This window comes from Apteryx rowi, unplaced genomic scaffold, assembly GCF_003343035.1.
Source record: "Apteryx rowi isolate R43461 unplaced genomic scaffold, aptRow1 scaffold_259, whole genome shotgun sequence".
In the NCBI taxonomy this organism is placed as follows: Eukaryota; Metazoa; Chordata; class Aves; order Apterygiformes; family Apterygidae; genus Apteryx; species Apteryx rowi.
The window spans coordinates 57401-69164 of NW_020448963.1; the positions used below are offsets into that span (position 1 = coordinate 57401).

The window sequence follows — 11764 nt, forward strand, 5'->3', positions numbered from 1 at the left end:
GGTCAACTCCTCAATCTAGCCAAGGACAAAAATGTTAGCCTACCTTCTGGAAATATTATGAGGCTAAGTGGCTTGCTCTACATCGTACAGCGCCTTCCATGTAAGGAACCCAAATGGCTTTTTAATAATATAAGCCTTCTTGCTTTACAGGAACAGTGACTAATGGCTAAGACTATCCCAGTGGGAAGGAAGGAGAAATCAATGATTATTCCTCAGGAATACTGAAGTGCCCCTGGAATAAGCCAACATTCTTCAGTAACGATCGCCAGTAACTCTTTATACTCCAACAAACTGTTTCTGTACATGAAACAAAGTTCTGTTCCTTGTTTTGTATCTTGTGTCTGGAAAGTGCAAGGAAGAGCTCTTCTGGGAAATAAATAAAACAAAAATGGCCTTCTCTGGTGTGTTGACTTTGTATGTGAGTGAGAGCGAGAGAATGCAAGGAGAGGACTTCATTTTGAATACCTAGCAGCTGTGACCACCTGGGTAAAGCCACTGTGAAAGTTCTTCAGAAAAGACAGCCGTCGAATGTTCCTCTCCACTCTTGAAAGGCAACCCCCATCAAATATACAGTTCAAAGAAGTCTTCCCACCTCATAAATCACCCGCTAGACCCCTGCTGCTGGTGCCGGTGTTTGGAGAGGAATATAAATACTCCTATGTCCTGTTTGTTCAGTTGCCCTTTAGAACTGGAATTTTGTCCTCTCCGAAGAGGCATAATAGAAAAGGGCAAATCCGAACTGCGTGACTAACTCAGCTAGCTGATGTTGTCTCTTGAAGCTTTGAGTCGTGGAGCGAATGAAGTTTGAAACTTTCCTGGTACAGGGGGCTAATTAAACAGATGCACAGGTCATCTGGCTCAGAGCCTACATTTTAGGTTGATTGTTTTTTCATCCCTCTTCTGTGGGAGAACGTTTAGATTTCAGTGTCTGGGAATGGGTCACAAATATTTAAAGCTATTTATTGCCCTGGCAAGTCACTGATCCAAATACTCCCTTGTACTTTACGTTTACCACAGTCCTTGTAATTATTTGTTGGCATGTAGCCTACCGCTCTTCTCTTGACTCGAGAGGTCTCCTTCACCGCTTCTTTACTCGGCGCATTTTTGTAGCTGTTGAGATGACTCTTAAGGACTTCTCTTCTTTCTTCCAGTTAAGATGCTTGCTGCATATTGTCCATGTAGCACAAGTTGCAAATATAGGTCTGCTAAGACAGAAAGAGAGTGTTTTAGGTTGATACTGAGTTTTCCCTTATTTAAAGCCTGTTCTGCTCCATGGTGAGCACAGGCRGATGGAAGAATGACAACAAATTCCTCTCCAGAAAGGGGAGACAATGGAAAGCAAGTTGCTCAATGTTTGTTTTTTAAACCATGCCAGAAAAGGAAGGGGGTGGACTGAGGGGCAGTCTTTTGAGTTTAGAGAGCTTGAGAAACTCCTTATCTTATTGAGCAATGGGCCTGGGATTTGGTCTGGGTGCTCCAGGAGTCCTGCACCCGCACCTCCCGTAGGGCACTTGCGTATGGATCCTGCACCCTGAAGAGACATGTTGAGCTGTGCCCAGAGTCAACAGAAGCTGAAGAGGTAGCCTAGAGCGATGGACTTGTGAAAGAAAATAGCTTTAATGCCAGAGCAGTGTTAAAGACTGTCAAAGCATGATACCATCCAGGACCATTGCTTGAGCATGTCCTTGATTTTTCCACCTCCTCCCTTGCCGGACTGCATTCATCAGTCAGGTCAAAACAGCTTATTGGAAACAGGATCTCTTTCTTTCTTCCCAATTTTGAATAATTTTATCTGGCCCCTATTTTTAATTTGAACTATGTACTTTGGAGCCATAGCTCCTCTGTGGTTTGGAAAGTGTTTTTATTGAGTTCTGTGTGTGTGCTGCAATGCTAGCAGTCTGGGAAGCCGGTGGATCCAGCTGGAGAGAAGAGCATCAACTTGGGCAAGAAACTGGAGACTAAAGCAAAAGTGGTTGTGGCGCTCTGAATATAATCGCTCTCAACGTACAGGAAAAGCACATTAGTGCTTTGTGTTTTGGCCCGGGATGATGGGTGCCCCTTTCATTTAGTGTCCCTGGTGATTATAAAATCAAATGAGTTGTCCCTCTCTGGCGTGCTCTGCTTTAGTTCAAATAGGACTTACCAGAGTTAGTTCTTACTTAGTCTGATCTGCTGTGGGCTGTGATCAAGTGGTCCTTCCTGCCCCTGGAACTCAAATGGAATCAATAACTATTCACAATGTGTTATTTATTGCTAGATTGCAAATGATCGGAACAAATTTTCTTGCTCGTTACTGTGAAATTCACTACTGTAAGTGTGCAAATTTTTTACATGATCTTACACAATTTTACTCTACAAAGTGGAATTTAAATTTTCTTTGTTCTTTTTCTTTAAAGAGGGTAAGAACTGAATGTTTTTTGTTTTTTGCACTGTACATATGCATATATACACACACACGCATAACTAGCACATAATTCGTCTGTACTTGTTTTGGCTTAATTAAAATTGTGTTATTCAAAACCTATTTTTGAACCTGTCCATATAAGCCGTGCAAAATATCTCCTTTTGAGGACAAGTCTCCTGTTTCCCTCTATGGGAATGAGACCATACTGCTCCCAACTGAGGTTGGAAGAGGAATGGTTTCCTGCTGCTTGATTTCTAATTACATAAATGGAAGGGGAAAAAGTGGAAATTCTAAGTACCAAAAGGCATGTTAAATTTAGTATAATATACTCATCTGGAAACTATCACATTTTTCCTTCTTCTTAAGCCTGCTGAAATCATTGCTTCGTCTAACTGTAGCGTGATTTGGACCAGTACCAAAAAGTGCAAACAAGATAGGCCTAAAAAAGTCAGGTGTCCCTACCCAAAACTTAATGGGACCTTTTAGTGGAGAAGTTACTGTATCACCCTGGTGCAATTTTAATAGGAAAATGGTAGGTATAAAGTGAATAAAGAACCATATCTCTTTTGGGGGGAAGGAAAAAAAAGAAGAAGCTGTTTGCTGAATAGAACTGTTTTTGAGCGTTTAACAACTCCCTGAGTGCTTGACTGGCCACAAATCTGACTCTTAACAGCTTGATTAGATGTCTGCTGAGGCTTTGAGATGAATAAACAAGTCACGGAAAAGCAGAGACTGCAGGAAAAAAAATATCAAGCTGCTTTTCTATTGTTTATCTGAGTTCTTCATGTTTGATCAAGATACCGTCATTTCTTTGTATTTCAATCATGCTTAGCAGCCCTAGCCAAGATCAGGACCTTGCTGTATGTGGTGCTGTACACACAAATAAAAAACAGTCCCTGCCCTGGAGAATTTACAAACTAAACAGATGGGATTAAGGGAGGTAAAAAGGTTTATAATTCTCATTTTAAAGATGGGCGAAACTGTAGCCAAGGTCAGTGATAAGTCTTGGAGGGAATGTGGCATGCAGCTGAGGCTCTAATTTGAGTCGAGCCATTGACTCGACCAGCCTTCCTTTCTGACTTTTTTTTTGCTTGGCAGGTCATGGAGTCTCAGGGGAAAGCTGCCCACTTCGTAGTCTGGGAGACTCCAGAAGGGTATGTTCTGTAACCGTTTGCTATCCTGACATTGCCCCAAATTCTTCACAGCAAATCTCTCACGAGCTGGCAATTCTGTTTCCTTGTCCATTAGATGGTTGCTCCTAATGGGTACAAAACACTGACATCCTCACTATTGACTTCGGTGTAAATCTGAGTCTGGTAAGGAGATAATAAAATGCATTCCCAATTCTTTGTATCGCAGCCCCATCTAGGAGCCCTTCTCAGGGAATAGGGTACTGCTGCGTTAGGTACAACGTAAGCGTAGTACCGGAAGATGGTCACCGCCTTAGTAGATCCTAGTCTTAAATATGAAATTAGGTAACAGATGCGGATAGAGGGAGGACAGGAGGGAGGATCAAGGGGACAGTATCACTCAAGCAGTGGAGGCACAGTGGGGATGGCGTAACTGTTAACTCTTCCAGAGAGTTCACAAGGGTGATTCTCCAAAGGAAAAGGAATTGGTTTTCCAGACGTTTTCATTGAGTTCCCCCCAAGCTTCTGGAGCAATGCAGAAGAAAGTGCGAAGATGCTGGCTTTCAAAAGCAAGCGCTTGGGTGCATGGCTGGACTCAAGGAGGCTGTGCTTATCCAGACAGTGAGAGATGGGCTGAAAACGGTAGAAAAAAAGTAGAGCTATAGCTCTTATGCTTTAGCTAGAAGGGAGAGGCCAGTGGCAGAGCTGAGGAGGATGTGCTAGGAAAACCACTTCTTGCAGCAGTATTCTGAATCAGCAAGGCGTTGCTGACCCTTTCTCTTGCTCTGGGCTGGCTGTGTTTTGTTGCTTTTCCCCCCAACGCGCACATCCTGACAGTAAGAAATAAACTAACTTTTTCTTTCTCTGTGTTGTCTCCCACCCCACCCCTGCCTTTGCAAACGGCACTGGTGTGAATTTTGGCACGCTGGCCCCGGTAGGCAGCTGTATGCAATGCGTACTGTGTCTTAACTGCTCTGAGAGTCCAGTGTATAGGCCACCCACAGTGAAACGCCTAACTGAGATTGAAACAAAATGGGAAAATAGTTTATGGAAATTCAGCTGTGGATTGCTGTTTCTCTTGTGACTTCTGGCTGTCAGCACTTAGCTGTACAGCACTGCTGGCTATTTAGAGCTGGATGTTCCTTGTGGTGGATACTCACCTCCTGTATCTTATAAAGATGCTGAGAAAGCTGTTGGTGGCTAATAAATCACTCTTCATCTATAGTCTTTATTGGTACTGCTGGTAGGGACTCCAGCTCTGGGTTAGGAGCGTCTTCCCCTGCCTAGAAACGGTCATGCCCTTATCAGTTCAAATTCAGTTCATAAATCTCTTGTTGTATGAAGGAGTATGTTTCTTTTTAGAAGGTCTGGAGGGTATTCTTCCTCCCCCTCAGTGCTGTGCTTGAACTAGTGACTAACAGCTTAACCCAAAGCCATTACTAATCCCATGAGCCATGCATTCCCTGAGGATTTAGGAGTCCAGTGATGATAGAAGGTTTCTAACTAGCCGCCGAGGCGCAGTGTCATTCCCCTGGGAATAATGTGTATTTTATAGGCTGATTCAAAGTCAGCTAGACTCAGCTCTGACTTGCAGGCTAGGTGCTGAGGGACAGTGCTTTGCTACTTGGAGGACAGTTATGGCTCCTACAGTTTACCCTGCTTGTTCGCTAGCATCCATGGTGTTTTCAGAGAATTTTTTAAAGTTCCTAGATTTGTACTGCCGTGGGTATGGCATTCTCTCCCAATCACATTTTTCATCCTCACTGAATCTCCTAGGAATGCAGACTGCTAGATGATGACCTCAGGAATGCAGGTTGTATTGGGTCTAAGGCATGGACACTCCACCTCTCTCTGCAGTACCCAAGCGCTTGTGGGTTGGCTTTTATCCCCAGCCCTGGCAAAGATAACCTGTGACCGTGAGCAAGTTATTTAACCTCTCGGAACCTCAGTTTTCTCCCCTGTGAAACGGAAGTGATGATACTCTCTCCACGTGGTTGTGGCATTGAGACCTGCTTCACTCAGAGGTAAAGTTCAGCTCCGTACTGTGAGCTAGCCTATATTCTGGGACCCCAGCGTTCCCTGCCCATCTGTGCTGGATTGAATCTCCCCCTGCAGTTCACAGAATACTTTGGCTTCTGCCCTTCGAAGATACCGGAAGAGCAATGTGAAGGTGTGCTATGGAAGGTGAGTGGTGCTACGCTTTCTTACCACGCTTTCGTTTCTTCCAGTCACCTGCTTCTCTATCAACAAACTCCCAGGCCTTCTTTCCAAGAAAGGATGCTACAGCATGGAGCAATAAGGGAGACGAGAGAAAGGGCTGTAGTTATCAATGGAATAAGGAAAAAAGAGGCTTAGGCTAAAGGATATATGTGCCATGGGTTATATAGTCTGCCTTTTTTTAGGAGTCTCTTTCTAGGTTCAAAGGTTGACCGTGGCCACATGAAAAAAAAGTCCTTTGGTGTCCTGATGGTCCCACATTTGATTTGCAAAACCACAGTGCTCTGGGGTCTGTGGGTGCCGTGTCTCCCGCTGGAGTCAGTATAATGCCTTGTGTTATTTGTAATTTTCATTAATAATCTGGAAGTAAGTGTAAAAATGGTGGCTGATTAATAATTGCTATTTAGTGGGATACTCTGAAAGTGAAAAAGGAAGCGGAGCAGTGTAAATTTTAATGTAGTCAAACGTGGAATTCTGTATCCGGAYACAACGAATGCAGATCATACCTAGGGACTGTAGGTCTCCATTCTGCAAAAAACTTGGCGGGTTACAGTTGGTAAAGGACTAAACATCCGATCTTCGTTGCAAAACAGAGGCCATGCAGACGATCAGTGAGGCACTGAATTATAGTAGTGTGACCGGGACAAATTAGCAGAGGAGTGGGGGGGATTTTTCAGCTCTTGGTGTCTGAACCAAAGCTGAAGCTTTTCTGGAAGTCCTGTTCTATCCAGATGCAAGTTTCTGTGCTCCACCTGGGAGTAACAGGGTGAAATCTAATGACCTGTAACACACATGGATTCATATCAGATGAGCTAACTGTTCCTGTTGGCCATAAATTCTCCTAAACTTCTAAGGCCATAAAGGTTGACTGCATTGTTCTTGGTCTCTGTCCCATGGCTTAATCTGGTATGAACTAAAGGCAGAAACGTTTCGGCTCAAAGACCCTGTTTGTTAGACGCTCCCTGAAGATGTCCCTGGCATGGTTCTCCGATGTAAGACGACCTATTTCTATGYGCCGATCGTTACTGCTTTGTTCTCCCAGCTCCTCCCTTTTGGATTGTTTTCTCTTCCTTGGTTTTGTTGGAGGGAATGGCTGATGGTGTGTGCTTTTTTTTTTTTTTTTCCAGGCATGGGGCCCGGTTTTTGTTTTATTCTCTCCGAAGTTTACATGGTTTCGTAGATAATCTGTGGGGAGATGGGGTATTTCATATGTCAATAAATACATCTTGGAATGATAGACGGATGGAAGCCTAGGGCTGGAATTGCAGGAGTGTCGGAGGGCTGGGACTGGAGGTGCGCTGGAAGGACTTTGCGGGAAGGTCTGCCCGGTAGTGCTCTCTGCACCATGTCAGACTGAACAAAGAAAATGAATTTACTGGATTTTTTTAAGGCCTGAGAAATAATTGCCTTAAATCTCTGGGAACATCCTAGTAGGGGACACGCTTGTGGGAGGCTCTGGTTTACTATCTGCTAACATGCGGATTTTATAGCCATATTAGGAATAAATAGAGGTAGGCTGGCAGATTGAGAGAAGGTCATGGTGACTCCTCTGAGCACAGGATGAGCCTATAATCATTTAACTGAGGCTTCCCTAATCTGGCCCRCGAAGCAACGTTAACTCTTGTCTTACGTTGGAACAGCTACTGAGGCAGTCGTTATCCGGGGGACTGCTGCAAAAATTAAAAACAGAGTAACGAAAAGTTGGTCCAACGCTAGCACAGATCTGTTGGCACGTTCAAGAAAGCTAAAGACTTCTGGCCGTGTCCCCTGGCAAGTTGCATTCGGTTCCTCATCAGCTGCAACAGCACGCTCAGAAATCACGATCCTGCTGCAGGGCAGGAGGAGAGGGAAGGAATGAAAGCAGACTTGTCGAGGTCCCGCATTTCTGTGATTTTATGAGCCGCACCCTCTAAAATATGAAAATCCTGTTATCACCTTAAGGTTTACGTTTGCATTTATCTTCTGGGATAAGATGGGGAGCGGAGGAGTTTAATCTGCTGGGGAACACATCCATTCTTTCGCCTCTCTTACCTTCATTTTCCAAAATGCTGAAATTCTCGTGCAGTAGCAGGACTGCAGAAGCCGGGACGTCTGATTTTGGGTGCTTTTCTTAAAAGCCAGCGAGTTTGTACGCGAGCCTCTCTCTGTGCGACTGCAGCGCCGTGTTGCTCCGGGCTGAGTCACCCCGTTTCAGGCGGGCGCTGGTTTCCTTTCGGTAATGTGCAAAATGTTCCCGGCGCACATGTGTACGTTCTAAGTTTGTACTGCTGGTTGTCAGGCCGTCAGCGCTTCGGTGCCAGAACCGTCTCTAAAACACATACAGCACCTAGCGCGACGAGGCCCTGAGCTTGGCTGGGGCCTCCGGGCAGCGCCGCGAGAGAAATAATTAATATGATCTAAAGGTCTGAGTGATTGCCGCGAGAGGAAGCTCTGCAGCGAAAAAAAATAAGATGGTTATCAGAGGGGGAGCCGGAGGAAACCGATATTTCTGACGGAGAAAGGAAAAACGGTTTGAACTCTTAGGAAAGAGGGCACCTGCGAATGAAGCCCCTTCCCTGCTGGAAACTGTCCCCGCGGACGTGAACGGAGCAGGGGAAGGCACGTGCGTGACCTGCGTTGCGGGGGAAGAGAGGGAGGGAGGGAAGAAGGGGCCGGGGCAAGGTGGAAAATAAAGCGATTAAACGCACTTGGACTTGCTCGGAGATGGGAGGGGAACTTTTTTTTATTATTATTATATATATTTGTATACACTGCTGCCCCAGGGCCCCGAAATGCGTTGGCACTGCGCTACAGAGAAACCACTGATCCCGGTGGCCAAGGGGAGGGGAGGGGATGGGACTTGGGCGTTCTGTCCCGCTCGCCACGCGTTCGGACCCCGCTCGAAGGCCGGGCTGACGGGATTAGAGGAAGCAGCTGGCTCGAGCCTTGCCCGGCGGGAGCTCGCGTTCGCAGGGCTTGCGCGGAGCGGGGCGCCCCGCCGCCGAGTCGCATTCCAGGTCATTTGCTGAGCCCAGATGTTTTCAAACGAGCTCTGCGATAAATCCTTTCCCTTTGCTACCGAGCGCAGTCCCCACCAGCCAGGCCTGGCCCTGCAGCTCGCTTTCCGCAYGCGGCCGGGCGAGCTGGACTTTCCGTTTCAAGCCAGCTAGCCAAATTATCTCTGGGACTCCTGTGCCTCCGCTGTGCCTATGCAGAGGGCTTCAGCTCAGGGCTCAAGTTTGTTGTCCTCGAGCCTGCTGGAGGCGACACGGTCCAAATTCCTCCAGCAGCTGAACCCTCTAGCTGCCCCTTAACTTCTACCTGCGTTATTAAGCCAGACGCGGTGTTCTGGGTGGATTGGCCGGGTGGGCTGAGTGAGCAGCGAAGTGCTTTCGGTGCCCAGCGGTACCCGTGTGTCTCGGGTGAATTTTAAAAAACGAGGGATGGTATTTGCAAGGCTCCGTCCTGGCTCTCAGGTGCTCACATACGAGTCGCGTGCCGGCCGCGGCGGGGGGACGTGGTCCTGGCACCCTGCCTGCAGCCGCCGTCACCATCCTCTCCCTTCGCGCACCTGAACCCGTGGTGGGAAATCCCCCCCCAGCTTTCTAACTCGCTGGGTGGTAAAATCGTTGCCTCCATCTCCYGGCAAGAGTACCGCACGTGCCCCTGCGCGCGCGCTCTCCCTCACCGCTGCCTTTCCCCGCGTGTGTTTTCTAGCATCCAGCTGTGGGCAGGGAGCCTTGGAATCTGCATTCAAACGCAAGTAAAAGGAATCGTTTTATTTTTAACTTACACRTACACCCTTCTAATTCTCACGCCCACAGTTCCTCATCCTGTCCTGACAAGCGGGGAGCCCCTGGCACCGCGGGCGTTTGCCAGCAGGCCYGAAACGGCAACGCTGGGTGAGGGAGGGAAGCTCCTAGAGACCTGGGAGCAGGTTTCTGCTGGGTGTCAGCGCGCAGAAGCCTCCGTGATCCGGCAGCGAGGGAAAGGGCTGAAGGGGAAGACGTACACGGGCGTGTGGGCAGTTTGGTCGAGGCTGCGTGTGCCCGTGTGCTCAGCTGGTGTTGGTCTGCGGAAGACAACAACGGGCTGACGAAACGGGCTGTCCTCGGGTGATGAGACTGCAGGGTTGTGTCACAGTGACCAGTTTGGCGCGGGTGTTTTGGGAGCAGGTGACAAGCCGCCCAGAGCCTGCGGGAAGTGGGGTCTGGTAAAAGAGGGGCTGAGGTATAGGAAGAGTGTAAAAACGCTGCTGAAGTCCGTGAACGCGACTGAAGAACCACCAGAACTTTCTGGTGAAGACAGCTCGTTCCCGGCTAATGTCGCCTCCCTGCTTTTGCTCCTGCCGGCGCGGCGGCTGCCCCTAGCCCGTGCCTTAGCCGTTGCCTGTCCAAACGACATCTGCAGGCACCAGGCCTTCGCTCCTTGTTCTGCCTGCGATGTTGCATTGCCAAAGAGGAAGGGGAAAGCGTTGGCCCAGGGCTTCAACAGCCTCTCAGCAGCTTCTCTGTCCTCCAGCCAGATCGCTCTGTCGTGCAGCACCTCTCGCTGTTTCTTCCGACACCAGAAAACCTGAACTCTGCTCCCTGTGCCTCCCCCCCAAGATTTACAGATTGCTGCGTTTCCCTTTTCTGGTGTTTGGCTGTTTACAATACGGGGACACGAATGAATACAAGGAAGCAGCGAGTGAGCTGCGTGCTGGCTCGCATCTGTGCACGCAACTTGGCGCTCCGCTCGGAATAATCACCGCCCAGGGAGGAGAACCGGCTGAGATCCCACCAAAGTCATCAAAATACTGAACCTCCGACCTGATGCGCTCGGGTGAAATTCACCTTGATGCCCTCAGGCAGTTGCTTCGTAGCTGGCCACATCTATGTCGTATTTTACCTTGCTTCATCCATAGACCCGAGAACTTGCTTCCAAGTCTCTCATGTCTCCTTTTTTCACCCGTTACATTATTCGGAATAAAATAGCCTCCTGGGTTGGAGCTCGCTGCTGGTCGTGTTGGTCATGAGAAGCAGGTAGAGGTTAGTCAGTGCTGTCGATCCGCAGCAGCCCAAGTTCAGCTGGATGGTACGTGCCGGCGGGGGGGATTAGGGTTTAGGTTCCCGACCAGGGTACGTGGTTGTGGCCACAGGCTGCTCCGCTGCCTGTTGTTGGCCCTTTGGAACTGAACAGGTTTGGAGCCAGGTAGGTTGTATCCAGTAGGATAAGAAAGCGTCGATGGAAGCAGGGTTTTGCCATCCTGCTTGTTTATAAAATCCTGTTGTCCTGGAGCTGGAAGGAACCAGGCAGCAGGAAACCGTTCCTCCGCTGGCAGCCTGCAGCCCCTTTCGGCTGCCGCCCAGCCCTAAAGCTTGCTTAGCTTCTCCCAGGACGCTGCCGGTGCACCACCACCACCACCACCTCTCTCAGCACGGCTGTTGCTTTCTTACCGCCTTCTCTTCCTGCTTCTCTGATCTTTCTGCGCACAAATCTTTACCTAGGAGGAGCCAGCAAAGCTCCTCCAAGCCTCGCAGGTATCTCTGATTTGGGTGGTGCTGCGCCAGTGTTTAATGTGGCGGCCTCTATTACATTGATTGCGTCTTTATAGAAGCCGAGGCTTTCCGGTCTCCGGCAATTATCTTAACTGAAAGGGAGCGATGAATGGGGTTTCACTGGGAATGTGTGTGGCTGTTAGATTTTTAATGGGAGAGAGAAAGAGAGAAAGAAAGAGAGAGAAAGAAGAAAGAAAAAGAGAAAGAGACGGAGAAAGAAGGAAAGAGGGAGGAAGGAAGGAAGGAAGGAAAGAAAAAAAAGCTGGAAACCCAGCCAGAAAGAAAGAAGGAAAGCAAGAAGGGGAAGGAAAGCAAGAAGGGGAAGGAAAGCAAGAAGGGGAAGGAAAGCAAGAAGGGGAAGGAAAGAAGGAAGGAAGAGAAAGAAAAAGGAAAGAAAGAGAAAGAAAAAGGAAAGAAAGAGAAAGAAAGAAAAGAAAGAGAAAATGAAAGAAAATGAAAATGAAAGAGAAAGAGAGAAAGAGAAAGAAAGAAAA

At 47.9% G+C, this 11764-nt stretch overlaps 1 protein-coding gene across 15 annotated transcripts in view; it reads left to right on the forward strand.

Moving 5' to 3' along the window:
* The window catches only part of LOC112966844 (neuroblastoma suppressor of tumorigenicity 1), a 37267-nt gene that overhangs the window by 15160 nt on the left and 10343 nt on the right, over positions 1-11764 (forward strand). For 4 of the 15 annotated variants that reach the window (XM_026067342.1, XM_026067344.1, XM_026067346.1 and 1 more), the window contains one exon: positions 3503-3558. In XM_026067342.1, the coding sequence (XP_025923127.1) occupies positions 3503-3558 (56 nt within the window). Of the gene's footprint in view, positions 1-150; positions 2311-3502; positions 3559-3652; positions 3721-5310; positions 6868-11764 lie in introns of those variants that run through there. The other 11 variants (XM_026067348.1, XM_026067356.1, XM_026067357.1 and 8 more) reach the window with 11 other exon arrangements.